Source organism: Copidosoma floridanum, unplaced genomic scaffold, assembly GCF_036245765.1.
Source record: "Copidosoma floridanum isolate Cflo_tuat_1 unplaced genomic scaffold, Cflo_Japanese_pri ptg000004l, whole genome shotgun sequence".
NCBI lineage: Eukaryota > Metazoa > Arthropoda > Insecta > Hymenoptera > Encyrtidae > Copidosoma > Copidosoma floridanum.
Genome location: NW_028321881.1, coordinates 29,063,466 through 29,085,645, shown reverse-complemented (window position 1 = coordinate 29,085,645; position 22,180 = coordinate 29,063,466). Strand labels below are relative to the sequence as shown.

The 22,180-nt window shown below is 30.5% G+C and overlaps 1 protein-coding gene across 2 annotated transcripts in view; it reads left to right on the top strand.

Moving 5' to 3' along the window:
* The window catches only part of LOC106644600 (bifunctional purine biosynthesis protein ATIC), a 504,490-nt gene that overhangs the window by 92,280 nt on the left and 390,030 nt on the right, over positions 1–22,180 (top strand). The window contains exons 1-2 of one of the 2 annotated variants that reach the window (XM_089595713.1): positions 2,082–2,103; positions 4,027–4,230. In XM_089595713.1, coding sequence (XP_089451839.1) covers positions 2,082–2,103; positions 4,027–4,230 — 226 coding nt within the window. Of the gene's footprint in view, positions 1–2,081; positions 2,104–4,026; positions 4,231–22,180 lie in introns of those variants that run through there. The other variant, XM_089595708.1, reaches the window with a different exon arrangement.

Genomic DNA, 22,180 nt, shown 5'->3' with positions numbered 1-22,180 from the left:
ATACATCATATCAATGGAATTATATAACGAAGAATGAATCTTACACATAAGAAAAAATTTAGATTTAAAAAAAAATCTTTACGCCATAACTTCTGTAATCATTACAACAACAAAAATAAAAAAATTTGTAACAACCTATCAGATTTGCGTATACAGGAAAACTTTCACAATTAAGTAGCTTCAGCATCAAAATTTCAGCTCAAAACAGTCTCACTAAAAGGATAAAATTGTTCAAACAGTTAAGAATATAGAATACAGTTTGCAAAAAAATAGTGACATTGATAGTGCAACCAAAAATAAATTAGGGCAAAAATCGCACAAGCTATGAAAATGTGTAACAATAAAGAAATAGTACTGGATTCAATTAAATGTTTGAATATTACCAATTAAAAGTATAAATAATAATAAATATTAATAAATATATTAATAATAAGTACAAATATAACGGGAAATTAAAATCCTCTTAGTAAATTGCAATCAGAAGTCCACAAAACTTTTACGGAACTCGATTACAACAAATTTTTGAGATATACATATGATAGCAATTAATTACCACAAACCAATAACACTTCAGCTAGATGTTATGGATTGCCAATAATACACAAACCGTCACTTTCATTTAGACTAATCATTTTATCGATTAACTCTCCTTCACACACTTGCTTCATTCTTTTATAATTCTCTTTTTAAAGTGTTTGAAAAATGATTTACACATTGAAATATTAACTTTGAACTTATAAAACAAATGAAAAATCTGGAAATACCTACCAACTTTATTTTTAAGTGGTAAAAATGGCATCGAATAGTAGTACAGTCACATTTCTTTATTAAAACAAAAGCTGACGCTTTGGTCGTTAAAATAAAATATCCTGACCCTCATCAGGTATATACGTTGACTGTGTACAACATGTTAGATTATAGTGATGACTAATAACAATAAAATTTCATAATTGACAGCCATCGTACTAGAACAAATATTTTCATTTCTTATAACATATTATTTTCTACATTTTACTCGAAATCTTTTAAAAAATTCAGTGAATAATTTTTTCGATTATTATAAAAAATCAAGTAATCATACAATTTTTAGTAAGAATAACCTAATAGGCTTGATCAAACCAATGATGAACACTATTTTGCTAGCAATTCTTGCCCCACATCATGTATGGGCAAGGCAAAGAAAGCAATAAAAAACCTCCCTATAAACACAAAAACACGAAGAAAGATGAGGTTGTCATTTACTTGCACATAAACAAATTTAATCACAATTTCAATTTTTTTTGAGCTAAAATTTTAGATCATGACTCGAACAGCCAAAAAAAAATATTATCCAAAATACCACACGTAAGTCTTACCACACATACAATAATATTAAGGAAGACACACTATTTCTTAACAATATATACAAAGCTCTTGTGAGCGATCTCTTTTAACCCTCCATCACGGATATGTATATGTGTTTTCTGTATTCATGATAGGTATACATTTGTGACTGACATGTAGCTATGTATACGTATTGTACTTACAATATTCTTTCAAGTTTACCAACAGTCTGTAACGATCATCATAACTATACAGACGTGAGTAATTTGTAAAATCATTACACTACTTACAATTTATATTTGACTTTTTGTCTATGATTGTTATATTTTTAATTTATTGTGATCATGATTTTTAATTTAATTTATTATTCTATATTTTTGACTTGATTTATGCGTATGTTAACGTTACATTAACGTTTATTATAACATTAAAACGTTCTATTAACGTTTTAATGTTAAAGTATTTATATGTCAGTAGCTCTGCATTATAATTTATCTAAATTTTTTATATTTCTGTTAATAAAGTGAGGCCTCATATGATTGGCGTTAAGACCAATGAAACATTGCTTAAGATACCAGCAAGCATTAAAGAGCTTTTGTTTGTGCTTGTACATTAGCTCTTAATTGATTGAATGCTTATGCACTGACTCAACTGTTGTTAAAGTACAGAGATTATGCTATGGGAGAATAAAGTTACAAGACGTACACCTCATGAGTCATTATAAATTTGAGAGTCATTATGATGTGAATTAAAAAGTAATGTACAATAGAAAAAGACTATGTAAATTAAGTCTCAAGCCTTCTCATAATCACAAAGTTTTTTAATTTCAATTATAAAGGACGAAAAAAGGAGCCTAAAGCTGCCAAGTGCAGAACTATATCAAATGGTAGATGAACAAGAAATAAGAGAAGAGGGGATCATGAATCATGAGTCATCTGACGAAAAAATCAAGAACACAAGTTGAAAAATGTAGGGAGAAAAAACTTTTAAAGTAAAATAAGGAAATATATAGACTGCAATAAAAAAGGGAGAAAATCTTAACGCAGCGGCCGAGTAACGAAAAATAAGGACATATATAGTAAGAGAGGATCTGCATAAAGGGGGTCCAAAAACAAGTATCTCTTACAAAATCACAACGTAACAAGCAAAACTTAAGAAAAAAAAGAAAAGACGAATGCAGATCGACCCACTAAACATGGTTAGGTCAGAGTTTTTTTATTACCTATTAAATAAATGCTCGGTAGAAGGAGATAATAGTAGTCAGTCGTAAAGTGTAACTAGAAAGAGCGAATAATATTAAAATCAAATCTTCTGTTATTTAAATACGCTTTCTGCTCTAGCACCTCGTAAATTGATCGTACGTCATATGCACAAAGTATTCATAAATTTAACTGCTTGTTAAATACGAGAGAGAAATTGAAAAAAAAATTTAGAAAGAAATAACGAAAAAGAATAAAACTGACTACGAGATAAGCGATGGATCGGATTTTTATTGAAGATTTAGAAAAGTTATAGATAAACGAAGTCCATCTCTACTTCCGTCAGAATCACTCGATAAGCTTAGCATAATACTAGAGCAAGAAAGTCGTTTGTGTTAAATCGTGAGTCGTGCTAATGGAAAAAATTTGTTGGGATGAATAGAAAATAGGTGCTTAATGTAACAGGTAGACCAAGTAAACTATTTCAATGATTTTGAATTGATTTTAATGATTTGATAACCAAACCGTCAGCACATGTGAATAGCCAAACATTATTAAGATCAGCTTACAAAAATATAAGTTTTGTATCAGTAAAAGGAGCAATGGTTTAAAAAAATGATAGTGGATGGAGCACAGTAAACAAAACTAAGTTTTATATAAAAAACCTTTAGTAATTTACAATGCATAAATATCATAACATACATAAATATACATATACATGCACGTGGACACACAAATAGGTACAGCCATTGGGGATAATGACCACATAGCTCCAGATGTGTGACGTACGATAAATAAAGCCTTTGTAAGTTTTCATACCTACGTCAGTGGTTACAGTGCATGAGCAATGGGAACATAGTTAGTTAGCCACCTGAATAGTGATGAGTAACTGTGGCTACTCTCTCTCTCAGTTGGTCTTCTAAAATCAACATCTCATAAACGTCTTTTTTTCATGTAAACACGAATAGAAGATGAAGTTATTTGAACTTGCAGGTATTTATTTCTTTCACACCCTAAGTTCCACTGTACTGACATAACATAAGTCCCCTTTTTTTTAAATTTAAAATTAAAAATGACATATTTTTTGTCTTCAACCAAATGATAACCCAAGTTAGTACTTTTGGTAACAGTTTTATGAGTAACGTACGAGTTTCGTTAACTTCTTAACGATAAGTATAACCAAATATGCAATGATATATAATGCGGTTGTTTTTATACTATAAACAAAATCATACAACATAGTTTAAATATGAGAGTTAACTATTTGCACAAAAAAGTTCATAAAGCATACTACATTTTTGATAGATGAATATATAGCATGCCGTTTTTTTTACAATAGCGATACTTTTTCGTCCGCACTAAAAAAATTATGTAATTTATTGATTGTTATGTTATAAAAGTCCTGCTTTATTGAAGCTCAATACATTTTATTTCAACTTTGATAATGATAAGAATGATTATTAGTATAACAATACTTATAAAACCGTTTGTTTTATCTTTATAGCATTGCTCAGCGTATCGGATAAAAAAAATCTACTTCCCTTTGCTCGAAAGCTTCATGAATTAGGATTTACTTTGATAGCATCTGGAGGAACTGCTAGTACTTTGAAAGATAATGGCCTTTTTGTCAAAGATGTATCAAGTATTACAGGTGCTAGTGAAATGCTTGGTGGCAGAGTAAAAACTTTACATCCAGCGGTTCATGCTGGTAAGTTTTCGCTTTAATAGGTAATTTTAAAATAATGAAAATGATAAGTTAATCTTCAAAAAACAAAAAGCTGGGATTCTGAAGATTAATGGATAAGTTTAAAAAATGAGTTTTTCTATTTTAAGTTACGATACTAAAGAATTTTTTAAATTCTATCCTAATGGTAAGTTTGCATTCTCATCCTGATTTGCATAAAAAAGACGTGCTTATTCACGTACTATACAGCTCTCACAAAGTATTTTTTCTACCTAAGGTGCTTATATATATGAGGAAATCCAATCCAAATTTTCCTTTATGCGTCCCAAAAAAAAATTAAATTTTTTTTCAAGGCACACCTTTAGAATAAATTTTTTCTTGTTCTATGTACCCTCAATAACAAGGCAAAAATTGTGTACATGAACTTTAAGCTTTGTGACACGGTTTTTCATGGCACAGAAGATTATTATATTAATTTTTTGGAAAATTTTGTGTGCGCAAGGACTTGTACTGCCTTCTTAAACCAGCTTCTCGTTTTAATTCTGCACAACATCAAGTATCTGTTTTGTCAGAAATCTGTCTTGATAATTAAATTAAATCTTATTCCATAACAGAACCCAATTATTAAGAGAGTAACGCTAATAATATAGTTTTCAACTGAAAAATATGCAAATAACTTCCATTGTACTCGAGTTAAAAAAAAACATTAATGTAATTTACGTTGATAATTCATTAATCAGACATCCCAGTTATTTCCTTGTAGTCCGGTAGTTAGAGAACAAAAAAATGGTGAATAAGAAAATTTCTGCCACCTGGAAGGAAATCGTTTTTATCGCTCACAAATACAGTCTAATTATTGGAAAAAATATTTTTGTCCAACAAAAGCGTCGACTTTAATTGTTATTTAACAAGTTGTGAAAATTAATCGAATTTTTTGAAAGTTTTAGCTCATAACTTCTTTTCTGTTGGACTGATTGAAGAAAATACTCAAGCAAAGTTGTTCTTAATAAAATTTTCTATCGATTAAGGTTTTTTCGATTATTTAAAAATTTATTTTCTGCAATGTTAAGTTGCAAAAAAGCGAGAAATTTCCTGTTTTGAAAATAAATTTTTATGAATTTATAGTCTTTTCTTTTATTGATAAAAATGATAGAAAATTTGGTATTAAGTACCTATTACAAGCATATTTAACCGTGCACAAGCTTTTTATTTATTACAAAAAATGACATCACAGTTAAATTGTCAATTTAAAAATTTATTAGCTAGCTCAAAGCGTAAAAATAAGTTAGACCCAAAATTCCGACGGCATTTTATCAAGAATGTAAAGAACGTAGGATTATTCTAATAAAAATAATAAGCTGTTTTTATAGTTTCGTAATACTTTTGTAAAGTTCTAAGTTACAACAGGTCATATCATTCAGACTGAAAATTTTATTTGCTTTTATTCGAAAATCTCCAACAAAATACTACGACGTTTATTTGTATTTATTGTTTTAATAAAATTTATGTTATGTTACGTGAATGTATTACAGCTAATTATTGGTTTTATAAAAAAGTTAATCTATGTTATAATAAAAAAATGTATAAAAAAACGTTGTCAATTTTTTTTTATTATTTTCATTCTATTTAAAAACTCTGTATCATCTCTTTTCCATTTTAATACCTTGAAATCGTAACCATTTTTATTTAAAAAGTCAAATAGGAATGATTAAAAATTAATTCCTGATAAATGCAGATTTTTAATTACCAAATAGAGCACAAAAAGAATGTATAAGTATTTTGCAGAATGTGGTTAACCTTATAAATACCAATCAAAGTTTGAAATACATCTTCCCCTGAAGTTTCTCTCCAGCAAAACCTGATAAGTACTAGTAAAATTTTTCTGTGCAATTCCCAATTAAACATAGTAAAATTAAACTTCTATTGTGTTGTAGTCGAAAATCGGGTTCAAATAGTGATGACTAAAAAATATTAATAATTTTTTTAATTTTTGTTGGACTGCAATACTAGGGGTATAATATTTAGTGAAAGTCTCATACTAAATCACATAAACTATTACTTATTTATTTGGCTCAAATGATAATAATTAATGAAAAAGTTGTAGTTCATCGTAAAAAAAAACCATAAGAATATGTAAAGAGTTATGAGTGTTATGACAGGGACTTGGTACGAAATTAAACGTTGTCTTCAGTGAAAGTCTCAAACTAAATCACATAAACTATTACTTATTTATTTGGCTCAAATGATAATAATTAATGAAAAAGTTGTAGTTCATAGTGAAAAAAAACCATAAGAATATGTTAAGAGTTATGAGTGTTATGACATGGACTTGGTACGAAATTAAACGTTGTCTTCAGTGAAATCGTATTTTTATTAACTTTTTACTTGCCGAACACAATAGACACAAATATGAAGTATAGTTCTGTATTGGAAAAATTGTATCATAGAGAATAGAAGTCTTAGAAGGGTAAAAGTAAAATAGGTATCAATATAACTAACTCATGAGTTGTAGAAAAGCTAAAAACCTGAAAAAGCTTATAATGGAGAATAAAAGAAGTAGTACTAAAAAATGAAACATTCTATTAGGGTAAATACATGTATATTGTAGACACTATAACAACAACATTATGAGTTTATCGTAAAAGTCTTACTGGTTAAATCTACTCAGAGCCAACAAAGAATTACAACGTCAATAGGGAAAAATCTTATGAAGGCGAATAAAACTGTTATTTAACAAGTAACATTAATTGTATGTAGTGAAGAAATAAGTAAGTTTTAACGAAAAAAAAAAACTCTTCTATTCTCGTATGTATCTAAACGACATAAACTGTTGGTTGGTAATCAACAATTGTGTGTATATACACACACATATATATATATATATATATATATATATATATATATATATATATATATATCTGAACCTTATAGTGTCACATAGTGTGTATTCTAAGATGTAAACTGTATGTTATTCTACATGGGCAGTCCAATAAGAAGCTAGTACTTAAATGTATATATTTTAGCAGAAAAATATTATAAAATGTAATACAAGTCTGTTTTACAATGGTAACAATTTTACTTGGGAAATAACATTAGCATCAACAAATAAGTCATAATTTAGCGTCAACGGAAAAATTTTGTAATAAGTGTAATTTGTATTATCTCACAAATAAAATTGCATAACTGAGAAAGTGTATAGTTTTTACAAATCAAGAATTATTTATTGGCTGTAGCTAAACTGCTAAATGCGATACAACAAAGAATAGAGTTTATGATGTTTCATACGGCTTTTGCACTCGGTTTATTATAAATAAAATCGTGTAAGAATAGAATGACGTTCATTTTTTCATCAACATAACTTTTCATATAGAAGTGTCGTATAATATTGTTCAGATGGCATCATAGAACCCAATTAAATAACATTCTGGTCTAACATAATAGATAAGTATAGGTTTTGAATTCGGTTTGCTAAATGTGAACACATAGTTGATGTTCTTATAAGAGCTTATGGATACATCATATAAAATCGCATACTCATTTTTTAAGATATTTTGTATGGAATTTTTTTTTTGTATTTCTCACCATTTTTTCGCAAGCATTGCCGTAATAAAACAGATAAAAATATCAAGCTACGTAAATTTCATATAGAAATCAATAAAATTTTCTATTGGACAAATTTAAATCCAATAGGAATTCAAAAAAATCTATTGGTTTCTGTAGACACCTTGCGATAGGGTAAAGTTCATGTACACAATTTTTCCCTTGTTATTGAGGGTACATAGAACGAGATAAAATTTATTTCGAAGGTGTGCCTAGAAAAAAAATTTAATTTTTTTTTGGGACGCGTACAGGCAAATTTGAATTGGATTTCCTCATTTACAGTTACTGTCGATAGTGCTCTGCATGCATCTGAAAGAATCTAAACACTCTTACCATAAACATAGTTTGCAAAATATGGAGGTAGTTAAAGAATTTATACATAAGGTTGATAATTTCAACATTATAGGATAAATGAGTAAAGAGAAGTAAGTACTAACTTTAATGCATATAAGGAAATTCTATTCAAATTTATATGTACTTATGCATCACAAAATAAACTGAAAAATTTGTTTGAGGCAGACACTTAAAAATTTTTTTTTTCTTATTTTATACATCCTTAGCAATAAAGAAAAAATTGTGTGCAAGCACTTTAAGCTCTGTGACACTGTTTTTTACTGTACTAAGGCCTGTAAACATCGATTTTCGAAAAATATTGAGAGGATGTTGTAGAAGAATATTAGACTTGTACAGTACTTTTTTTTAACTGCTTCTCCTTAAGTATAAGACTTTACAAATCCATTTCTTTTTTACTTCTACTTGATTTTGATAAGGTTCAAGGACGACCTCCGGGTATAGTAGTTTTCGTAAGAATTTGCTGAAATTGAAATATGTGTCAAATGAAAGTGTTATTTACACGTGTGCAAAGTTTTAACAGATGTTTCCTTACTAAATTGCGAGCTATTTAGTTTTAAAGATTGTTGATTTAACAGTACAGTATATATATAGCTATAATCTTGGCAAAAAAACGCACACTTTCGAGCATAACTTAACGAATTTTCGCAGTATTTTCCCCAAAAAATTTTATGCAATAAACAAATTCCTAAGGAAAAAAATGAGTACAAGTCTTATAGGCCTTTCCATATTAATTATTGAGTAACAATAATTTTAATAACACCTCATCTGGCCTCCGCCGAGAGAGAAGCAGACGCCCTTAGCAACTTGACAACACTGCAACATCCTGTTACTTACTGAGTACAGAACAGTCAGACGACGGTCACGAAAAAAAGCCCAACTCAAATTTGCCCAAGTAAACTGTTATAGTTTAATAAGCTTTAGCGTTTTTAATTGCTACTTTTTTTTTCACAAATCTACCGTTTTTTAAATTTCTTACTTTATTCGGCATTTATGTTGTCGTTTACATAACCTGATTGTAAATGTAAACACAAACAGAAAGTCTCTATACTCGCCTCACGGCACCTAACCCTGACGGCCAGAGTACAAATATATATAGTAAGATTGGTGGCGGTATGTTGCAGTGTCGTCAAGTTTCTTATGTGTCTGCGCATCGTCTGCTCATGCAACGAAAAAGAGATTCTCAACTTACATCCATTTTGATTGAGAACCACTGGTCCCGGAGATCGTCCTTATTATGTAATGACGACTTAATACCAAACCAAGATTTGATCATCAAATAGAGGCCGCTATTCAAGTTTTCCCATAAAAAATATACAAATAAGTAGAAAATCTTTATTTTATTAAATACAACATTGTTGAACCATTTTATTTCAATAGTAAATCTATTCCTGTGTACTGAGTTATTTACCTTAAATATTAAAATTTTAAATAATATAAGAAATAACTACAATTCATTCATAATGCATGAACCAGTCATCACAGGTATTTTCTTATAATTGCAATCACTCATTTTAAAAACATTTTTTTTAGACATTATAATAGATGGCTTATGTATTTTACATAGTATTTGTATTTGTAGTAAAGTATGAACTTTATCATTGTCTACCCAACAGAAAGATTTTTCTTTTGAAATCTGATAATTTAGTATTTTTTATTAATTTTTTAAATTACAGTTTTAATTTTTTCAAAAAGTGTAGCTGACATACATTGACTATTAGCCATAACATTTTATGTGCCTCAGATATAGTGAAATACATTAATAGTTCTTACAGCAAAATAATGCTACAACATCAAAGATCAAACAAGTATAACATAAAAAAATGTGCTTAAAATAGACAATTGCGATTATAAGGAAATACCTGCAATGGCTGATTCATGCATTATTTACAAATTGTAGTGATTAATATTGTTTTAAATTTAAATATTTATGGCACGTATGTAAATATCGTAATCGTTTCGATAATTAGATCTTGTTTGGATGTAAAGTCGTGTTCAAATTTTTAACCTTATGGTAAATTAAATTGAAGTAAAAAAGATAGAATTTGTGAAGCTTTATAACGAGAAGCTGCTTACTTGAAAAAGTACAGTCTGAGCCCAATGTACAATGCTTACTCAGAATTTTTTGAAAATCAATATTTATAGCCTGTAGCATGGTTAAAAACAGTGTCACAAAATCTAAAATGCTTGCCCATAATTTTTATCTTGTATCTAAATGAAGCACTTTTTAATGTCTGTGTGTAAGATTAAAAAAATTTGATCAAGTGTGTGCATCGAAAAAAAATTTTTTTTTGTGATACGTTAACTTAAATTTGGACTTGATTTCCTCATCTGCCAGTAAAAACTAATTTTCAAATAAGTATAAGGAACTAGCCTTTATGAATATAAAGTAGTGTAAAAGTTTTTCAAATGGATTTTTACATATTAAATAAATGACTGTCACAGGAGTGTGATGTCCGCATACAGACAAGACTTAAAAGTAAGTGGCTGTAAAGTATGTTTTGATTATAAATATGTATAGGTAAACTCTAAAGGTAAATAAACGGTTGTAACAAAAGTGTGACTGCCATTTACAGTCAAGGATAAACAACAGCTGTATATTTTCTATTATCGTATATTTATGCTTGCTTTTTTTCTTCCTAAGGTACAAATATCAACAAAGGCATATTTATTGATACAACAAGTAGCACAACAGTTTTTTTTTTGTTGCAAGCTTCTAGCCAGTTATAATGAGGAGACATGTAGTAAGGTGGTAGAGCATTTATGCCTATACGTATTTACTTTTTGGTCTGATAACATATTTTTTTATTATACGTAGTTGCCAATGTAAAGTTTGAGGTACAGTGAATTTTTATCAGACTTTGATACAATAGCTTAATTCATAAGAACTTTTGAGACTCAACAGTAAGAGGCCAAGCACAAGATAAGAGGGTATAATTATGTGGTAGGTGAAAAAATTCAAATTGTTGTCATCTAAAAATAATTATAATAATAATTTTCTTTACCTTTTCATCTACCTCTGCTCAAGCCAGCGTTTCCGGTATAATTTGATCACATATCACTATTTATAGGCAGAAAAATGCCATAAATTACCACCTTCAGTTCAAGATTGCCGTAGCCATGTATCAAAACGATAATTCTTTTTTTCATGAAAACGCAATCAGAACATTATCCTACAGAGAAATTTAAATTGTCATGGATTTATTTATTCGTTAATTAGTTGAGACCGATCTTAAGCATTTTAATGTGAAAACAAGATTAAATAGTCAGTAGCTAAAATTTTTGGATTTAATGAAAATCAAATTGTATGTTTCATAGTAGCAAGTTATTCAATTGTTCTAACAAATTTAGAAAATTAAATGTTTGTTATTAACTGTGAGAGTTGGTGCGTGAAGTTCACAGGGGCGGAGCTTCTAGGGTAACATTATCTTTGATGTCCTAACCATACCGCTTCAATACTATTAACAGTCAATACTTTAATAGATGGTTCAGTTAAACATGATTTAGGCAAACAATTTGAGTAATTGCTTAGCACTACTGCAAGATAGTGTTAATAACTTATTCTTAATCGTCTGTACATTCATCATCATGTCTGTACATAATGTAGTATCATCTGTACATTCATCATCTATGTGCATTGAAGCCGTCAGTACTTATGCTCACCTCTGGATCTTCTGGTAAATCAACTAATCTGATTTGAATTTGGTACATATATACACATATTATATATACATATATGGGTCATTGTAAAAAAACTTGGACCTTTCATGTCCTTGCTCTTTACAGACAGTTAAATTGTAAAAATAATGCCTATACACGAAAATTTTGTTAAAAATAATTGTGTTTTCTTATATCCGTACGAAAAATTCCAAATCAGATATGATTTGCAAGCTTGAACAAAGAATATAGTGTTAAAATGTCATTACCGTAACATGTCTCCGATAAAAATTTTACATTCTGTACCTTCTTTAAGAGAAAATTTCGATTCTTTTAATTTTTTATACCGAGATATTTTAAAGTTAAATCAAATACTTACTCAACTGTATGGGAAAAAAAAATTCTTAAAAAATTTTTTGTATTGTCTCTCGAATTGTGTCTCTCTATTTTGATAATTTCAAACTTCCCGCGCAAATTCTAGTAGTGCAATCGCTTTTTCGACTTCAATGGGGTCGCTACTGACGCCATCTACTATTAATTGAATGGACTATGTTCACAAGCCTGCAAGGTGGTTGAAAATTTGAAAAATTCTTCTTTGCGACAGTCTTTTTTTCATGCAGTTAGAAAAATAATGAAATTGGTCATTACCATAACCAGCTGTACCTTGTCGTCAAGGTGCACGTACATAATTTAAGTGGTGAGAACTCGAATTAGATGGTAAGTACAAGTTATAAATGCATGGAAAACATTTTAAAATAATTATTTAGTTTAGAAATCCATTTTTAAGATGACTTGCCATTACCGTAACCCCATAAAATGAATTTTACTGTTCATTATTTACTTAAAGATATATATTTTTTTTACATAGGTTTTGAGAAAAAGTATACGAAGTTCCGTGAAATTAAAAAATTTCAAATTTAACAAAGAAGAAAGAAAATCAAATGTGAAAAAAGTGAGACATTCAACTGGTAGAATAGAAAAAAAAGTGTCACAGAAAATAATATAAAAGTAGCCAAAAATAGAGAGGAAGTAAAAAAGTGGCGTGATAAACTTGAAGAAAATTCTGAAAAACAAAAAAATTATCTTAATTCTGAAAAAGTTCGATACAACAAGCGTAAAAAATATAGAAAATCAAGAAGTATCAAGGATTTATTAGAAAGAGAAAAACGATTCCGACGTAAGCTAAACAAAAAATCTCAAAGGCGCTGTAGATTACGAGAAAAAAAAATTAAATGCCATGAATAACGAGGTAAGTGCTGATAATATCAAAAAAGTTATAAGCCAAAAACTGTAAAACCAAGTAAGCAAACCAGAATGAAAAAAAATAAATGTTACAAAGACAATCGTGCCTTACGCGCGAAAAATGAATTGTGGCGTAAAAAATTTCTTTCTTTAAGTAAAAAAATACAACGATTAGAGGTCAGGAGTGGTAACAAAAAAAAGGATTTATCGTCACCCAGGGCTGTAGTAAATAACTTTTTAAATGGTATAAAAGTCCCTGAAGGTATAAAAAAAGAATTGTTATTTAATGAAGTTGTGAAAAAACAATTAAAAAGCAATCATGCTTTAACTACGAAAAACGCTTACAAGCGAATTATAAAGCAAGCTTTGAGCGGGCAAATTATTAAAAAGTATAAAATGATCAAAGCGTTATGTAGTTTATATTGACATTCAGATATTTATTACACTAAAAGAATTCAAAACAGTTGCAATCAAAATAAGAAAATTTTGTACACAAAACAGTAAAATAGATCCTGGTAAAAAAGCTTGCAGAAAGTTTCAAAATGCAAAGTTCCAAGTACATTATTTAAATTGTTCAATGATAGATTTATACAACAAATTTTGTTCAGAAGAATCAGTTAAAATATGCTATAAAACTTTGACTACGTATAAACCTCCTTACTGTATAGCTCCGAAAATAACAGCTCGAGATACATGTGCTTGTTTCAAACATAAAAATTTCTCCTCGATAGTTACAAGGCTTTATAAAAACAAATTAATTAATGAAAATACATCTGCAAAAGTACTTAAAAAAATGCTATGTGAACATTCAACAGAGGAATATTATTCAAGAACTTGTAAATATTGCGAAAAAAATGAGATTGTATTGAGTATTCAGAGTATTAATGGAGATAAAGAAATCGAGTTTCAGAAATAGATTAACAAAAAACAAAATTAAGTTAGCGAAAAGACTGGAATTCCTACTGTAGTTTCTGTAACGAAAAAAAAAAATATCATGTATCAAAATAAAAGATATCGATACTCTATTCATAAATGAACTCCAATCATTTCTAGACCACGAATATAAAAATCATGCATCAATATCAGTCAATTCAAAAATTGAAAGAAAATTTGAAAAGTAAAGAGTGCTTCATACACATAGATTTCAGTGAAAATTATTGTTGCAGATATTCTCGAGAAGTCCAAGCCATTCATTTTGGAGCAAGTCAGATCCAATTAACACTACATACAGGAGTATTTTACACTGGAAAATTTCTACAAGGTATTTAATTAAATTTCTTCAAATAAAAATTTTACATTGTATGAGTGACAGCCCTGCGACTCAGTATAGAAATTGCAAGATGTTTTGTTTAATGACTCAGTATATTCCAAAAAAATTTCAATAGATAAATAATATTACGTATAATTTTTCTGAAAGTGGCCATGAAAAAGGATCTGCTGATGGTATCGGTGCAGCTGTAAAACAGATTTTAGATGGCTTGGTAAAATACGGTGATGAAATAACAAACTTGAACGATGCTTCGACCAGTCTTAAGAAAAAAAAAAAAAATTAATGTATATTTTTTCGGTGTTATTGAAAGAGATAGAAGTAATTGATAAATATTTACCAAATGATATAAAACATTTTTCTGGTACATTAAAAGTACATTAGTATATCTGGTATCAACAAAATGTCAATAAAGTTTGGTTCAATTCTTTGAGTTGCTTTCATTGCTCTTATCTCATTTATTGCTCTTATTAACTCATCTGGTAAGCACTACACTGTAGGCCACCTAGATTATTCAGAGAATAAATTGAAAAGTTTTGCTCATAAAACTTTAACAAAAAAAAGCTTTCTACTTAAAAAAAAAAAGAAATCAACATCCAAAGTTATTAGAAAAACAAAAATTTCTACAGGAACGCTTAGTCAAAGACCTTCTAGGCTTGTAAAAGTACCAGTGAAATATGAGTGTTTTTAACTGTAATAAATGTATTTAGGTTATATTAATATTTTGTTTTCAAAGTTTATTTAAATGTTAATAGCTTATGTTAATTGTTTATTTATGTAACACATTCCAGTTTAAATTATGACTGATTTTAAAAAATTGCAATTTTTGAACTTCTAAACTGTTGTACATTTACATTTTATCAATAAAATTTTACTGTTAAAAGTTTCACTTTGTTTTTAAATGTTTTCTTATTGTAATTATTTCGTAAGTATTTTTTGAAAAATTGTGTCATTACCGTAACTACTAAAAATTTGAAATTTGTACGTATTCAGAGATGTTTACGTTGTAGGATGTGCCACTACTTTTTTCTTTTAGTTTTTACCTTAGAAATCATTGACAGAGCGAAAAAAGTGATGATAAGACTAATTTCGCTTAGGGTCAAAATAGCTCTTTAATCACCCAAGTTTTTCTACAATGACCCACATATGTAAATGAAGATCTGTGCAGTAATACAATTCGTTTATCAAAGAACTTTGCACATCAAAAGGAAATAAAAATATTAGAAACAAAACATATTTTCTTATTATCTTGCCAGTACGCACTTGTATGTGTATTCACCGAATGCCAATAGCAATCCCTTGTTTCTCGGCCCATGATCCATTACTTACTTCAAAAATGTTGAGTTTTCAGAGTATTTTGATAACGGTATAACACTTCTACAGTATAATTTATTTAAATTAAAGACCAAGGTATGCATCTCTGTACACGGTTGGCAGTGTATTGCCACGGTGGAGTTACTATAACTTTATAAGATATCATACTTTGTTAGTTCATCTTGATAAGCCCGGTGTTGTGCATATAATGTCATGTGCGTCAGTTGATGTGCTCGTATTTACGCGTGTAAGTCTTTGTTTCAGCGTAGTTTCTGTGAACGTCCATACTTACCTAGTACTTCTTACTTTAAGTTTTGTACTGGAAAGCTAACCCAAGTCATACGAGTATATTCTCCTACTGCTAATACGTCGTATTAATTTATACTGACTGGCAAACCGTGCAAGCCAGCAAGCTAAAATAACTAGCTAAAAGATCCCTTCATGTCACGGTAATGCTAGAATTCTCTTGAAACGTTAAATCCTGCGAAGAAATATTGACTATGTAAAGAGTATTGCCAATATATTCGTAATATAAATTATCAATTTGCTGGAATAACATGGGAACTACGTTTGCCAAAGTATTGGAAGTAAATTGGTAATGCGTATACTTTCCTATCTTTCGAAATTGTATTACCAATAGTAACCAAAGTATTTTTTATAAGCCTATTGGAAACATGTTGGAAGTTTATGGGTAATATCACGATGAAAATGATTATTATAAGATTAAAAAAGGTATAAACAGAAATACATTTTTTTTATTAATAGTGACTTATTCAAATTCTAACGTATTAACAGAGTGTATTCAATAACCACGATTATTATTATCTACATGGTAACATACAATAATTAAATTTTTCATGTCAACTAATTCAGAAGTAAAAGTTTTATCCTAGCATTCAAGGCTAAAATGTAAATTAAGATTATCTATAGAAAAAGGATAAGGTACTTTGTCATATTTCATCACACGTGCAAAGTGAATACCAGAACATTCACAAATACTTTCACAATAACAATCTGTTACTTGCATGAAGTATTGAATACTTCCAATGCATACATTCATTCCTTTACAATACTTTACGTAAAAAGATTCAGTTTTCTTATTATTTTGATTAATTTCTAAATAAAATAGCAGTTTACTTTTGTACAATTTAGTAAATTTAGACACATAAGTTGTCGAAATATTATTCACAGTAAAAATTTGTAAGTCCCTATGATTTGTTATTCTCTTTGCTTTTTCAACAACATTACTTGTATTTTATATTTTAGTTAGATTTAATTTTTTTTAATTTTTAAGATTGATTCGCAAAATTTAAAAGCTTCACTTCCTTCTTTTAGCCACTCGTTCTTTAACGATTGAACTTTTGTGAACAAACTCAAATTTCGAACTATTTGCAGTTCTGGTTTCTTACTACTGTGTACAGGAATTTTTATCCTGCCATTTAAATTTTCAAGAGGTAAACAAGAAGTTGTCTATAAAGATCCTAAGCATCTTACTACTACAGGTAAGTGATACAAACTATGTATAAAGTTACATGTCATGTGTTTTAGTTCGTAGAGATCTTCAAATCTTGATAAAAAATCTCTCATTAATTTTTTAGCAAGATTTATTATCTCTTCTATAATTTCTTGTTGACATAATCTGTAAATAGCTAATACAAGCAGTTTACAATGTTCAAAATTTTCATACGGCAAAATACGATCTAATATATTTCATACGCTTGTGCACATTTTGAAGTGTCATTTTCAGCACAGAGTTTTATTTTCTCATTCAATGGATACACAAGGGTTCTATTTACAGTGGGCCCTTCTTCCTTGCATATTTGACAGCCAAATTTACCACTATACTGGTTCGTTGATAAAAAAAGAGCTTTTGCCGGCAAATCGCAGGTACCACATACCACCACTCCCCGAAGCGTTACAACATTTTCAATATCTTTTACATAAAAATTCTAAAATTACTAAAAAAAACCTCACATATTAAATTTTGATGATTTCAAAATTTTGCACCCCATCGGTGAACCACATGGAAGAAATGGTTTAATTAAACGCAACAACTTTTTGTGAAAAATCTCTGCATACACTTCCTTCATGAATATCTTTAAAAATAATTGGCTCTTCATAAGCTGCTTTCTTTTGTTTTTCAAAAATCAGCATATTATAATATTCAGGACGCTTGAGCATGAATTTTAATTGAAGTGTCAACGGAATTTCTATAAAGTATTATTACATCATAAAAACTATTATCTACTAATAAAGTACATTCTGAACAATAACAATATTTTTTTAATTGGGTTTTTTCAATATCATAAAAATATTGTTGAAATTTGTGAGGAGAAGTTAGACATCTGTTCGGTTTTCGTAAAATTATCGATAATAATTCAAGTATGCGTAAAACGCTAGAGTTCGGTTGGTTGACGTTAGACTTCAACGTGGCTACGCATAAAACAAATCCTTTTACGTTCAACGACGATTTAGAATATAATCTGTCATCAAGCAATAAACACTCTTTGTCTTGATCCTCTGTACTGCTAGAATTGCTCCAGGATTCTTCTTCACTCCAGGCATCATTTTAGTTGTTATCATCATTATCATCATCATGAATTTTGTGATTTCCTGCGTATAAACGTGATTTTATGTAGCATTAAATATTGGAATAAAGTAAAAATAGTTGTGCACTAACACTAGGAGCTTAAATACACTGCCATAGATATTTTTGATAGCGCATGCTGCTTGATGAAATATTTTTCGGCGTACTTATGCCAAAAAATTTTTATAATAAATCCATTAGATAAGCACAATTTACAACAGTGCTTAACATCGTGAACTACATTCCCATTCCAATCATGTCTGTACAGTCTGCATACGCCCTGTGTCGTGTACGCGAAAGGGTTAATGAAGTAATCGAAAAAAAAATAATGGTAGCGTACATAGAATATAAAATACCATTAAAAAAAGTCTCCCTCACAAACTTGACTAACTTGGTTGCGTTATTACAAAATACCTTAGTACTGGCAGAATAGCTTTCAAACGCATGAACGTGAAAATCCGTTGATTGTGTACCATTCCAAGTAATCGGCATTAGGCGTACACACAGTCAAATAAGGTTACCTTTCGCATTATTTTTATTATTTGTTATCTCTCAATGTGTTTGTTTGTTTGCAGTATAAAAAATTGACTATCATAAGTTAATAAAAACCCAAACGTCTTTATAAAGCTCTTTTAGTGGTATCTCTGGTCCTTACAAATTGAAAGATGGGTACGTAGGTATACTGTGAGGATTCTGGCTCACCTCCCCTCTAAGGTGGCAGAGGGGGGAGCTGTTGTGCGAGGGTATGGGGCTCCCCCCTTCAAGTGGGTGGCTCTGAGCTGTCGTGGCTCCGAGTGGAGGGGGGCGGGCGGACACTTGTGAGAAAGCCCCTGTGTGACGTATGTGTACGTGTGTTGGGTCATCCGTGCTATTGCACGAGCTTATCGACCACTACACACATGCATGAAAATTTACACATGCACATGTATATGTGCTTGCGCGCGTGCTAATATTTTCCGAGTCATCATATAGAATGAGTAAGCGTTTAGTTGAATCATGCACGTTACCGCGAAGCCCTATGGATGTCATAGTAGAGCACTCTATTATCACAAATTGGACCCCACAGATGTAAGCAATATATCTCTATACAAGACCGCTTCAAAGGTCTTTAGCTTGTTATGTTCCTTGAATTGTATTTACGTGAGCTGTCGAGTGGTGGGGGAAAGGTTCGAGCTATTGCACGATCGTGTGGTATTGGGCCGTGAGGACCACTCGGGTGGTAACATCAGGGGGCCTAGTGCTCCGGATGCTGGTAGCTGCGACGTTGGATGGTATAGATGACTCTCTTCCTTTCCAGCTGCGAATCGAGCTCTAACGTCATCAGAATGGTCCGAAAGTTGTAGGCTGTAACGACAAGCCCAACGTACAGCGAGAGGCAAACGATCATGCATGAACGAGGAATTCTTATCAGAGGATGCTATTTTTCTTCCGCTTATTATCTTAGGCATCGCAGCGCAATGTTTTTTTTTTTTTTTTTTTTTCTCCTCAAGAATGGACGTATCGAGTTGTTGGAGAAAAAATATATGCTATTTTACTACGAAAAGCAGACAGCGTATCCTTTTTCAACTGCAACCAGCGTTGGCTTATTCAACGCAGGACCTTGCCAAGTAATGAAGATATTATTTCTTATCCACACGGACGTGTTAGCCGTAGCCGATGGCTTTTCGCTTCTTATTTAGGCGTATAATGTACCAGCGTCATCTTTTTTTTTTTTTTTTCTCCATAGCAGGCGTATCGAGTAACGCGCGATGTCAGAGGAAGTATGTATACTAAGTATTTTGTGACCAAAAGTAGATCGCGTACCCCTTTTAATTGCTCAATGCTTGCACACTCATTTTTCAGGCAGTACCTTGCCAATGAATATAGTTTTTATTTCTAGTCTACATGCATGCATTAGGTGTAACTGATGATTCGCCACTTTTTACTTAGGCATATAGTATATCAGCGTAATATTTGTTTATTATTAAGTGCGGACACATCAAGAGATGCGAGTTGCCAAAAAAAACTTGTACACTATTTCATTACCGAAAGCGTATCCCAACACGTTGGCTTACTTATCTTTAACGCAATACCTCACCAACGAGTACAGTGAGAGTTTCTTACCCACACACAAATACACACACATACACGTGCGCTCGTGTGCCATCAGTCGTAGCTGATAACTTTTTCTCTCATAATTTGGGGGTACAATACACCAGCATTACATTTTTTTTTTCTCAAGAGCTTGTGTACTTATCGAGTTGTTAAAGAAAGAATATATACCGTAGTACTTTGCCAATGAATACATCTATCATTTCTTATATATATGCATGCATGCATGCATTAGCCGTGACTGATTATTCACCTCTTCTTACTAAGGCAAATAATGTACCAGCAGAATATTTTTTTTCTTAGCAAGAGCAGGCGTATCGAGTGATACGAGAGTTGACAGAGGGAGCATGTATACCATTTCATTACCGAAAGTGTATCCTAACATTGCTTGGCTAACTCACCTTTGCCATGGTAACTCGCCAACGAATAGAGTCATCTAATGCAGTAAAGTAATTTTAATCGGTGGAGTAATAAGGAGGTGAGAAGTCAAAAAATTGACATAGATTTTTACATATTAGGGGTACATTGAGTAAAAAATATCGTTTTGTCGTTGCTACTCTTTTTTAAATCAGTTTTTTTAAAGCTGGCGCATTCTTCACAGCACAATGAGCTAAATTAAAATGGTAATTCATGCATTTGATATCATATCCATACTAATTTTTCAAGAGCTGATCTGCATGTGAATTAACAAAAACAAGTTGCAAGAGAAAGAAACAATGAATGTATACTTACACTCTCATTACCAAAGTGAACCACGGAGTATTGGAGAGAACTAAGAGTTTCAAGTCATCAATATAGTCGTGGTGATAGGGTGAGGCTCGTAATATTAGATAAGAATCTAAGAGGCTTGCTACATAATCATCATTGTGGTGAAAGGAGAGCGTCTCCTTTAAATTTAGACTTGTTGGTGACGTCAGTTTGTCTTACTCTACGCTTTTTTCATATAGCGCAGTGCATTATATGCTCACACACACGCAACAATTTTCGTACATTGGAAGTGTGTAAGTTCGAGTAATTCGAGGGGTAATATTTTTATAACAAGTTTAAGCAAGCACTTGCTTAACATTAAAAAAACCTCTGTAAAATGTAGTTTTGTATGTGTGCATGTGTACGCGCGCGCGCATTCATTTTTTGATTGTTTTTTGAAAGGTATTGAATTTCTCAAATAAACTCAGACACTTCCGTTTGAGTTGAGCTTCAATCAAAATGTACGGGTTTGATGGTGTGTACGATGTCTTGATAAAAATATGTGAAAGAGGAAAAATTGTTTGCATCTTTGACAAGAGATATTTGCTTAAAATATAATTTACCAACTGCTCACTAGATAACGTAAGTAAAAAAGCTTTTATCAATTGAATTGATAAGTGAAAAAGACCAAACATTAAAAAAACAATTAAACCTTTTTTTGAGCTAAAAAATAAAATATTCATTAGTTGCTGTACTAGAATTTTAACAATACATTTAAATGTATTGTGACGGGGTATCGTATTGTCTGAATTGTGATTTTTAAAACGGTGGACCCAAAATGGTGGACATAATCTAACCAATAAGTCAAAAAATTTAGTAAAAAATATTCAAACGTATTCCTTTAGAGTAATTGTGGTTACTGGTTACGAATTTGTTGTTGAAATTACAATTTTCAAAATAGCAGAGACGATACATGGACTGTTATGCTGAAATTTTCAATTTTTTAATATTTGTAACTGGAAAATATTTTATAATATTGTGTACCTTTTTTAAGAGTGACACAATGGTGTAGTGAGACACAATTAGGGCGGACAGAGGAGTTAAGGATAGAGGCACTAAATAATGCTCAGAGATAAAGTGAAGTCTAATTAAGTTTTGGTCTTTATTCAAATTGTAAA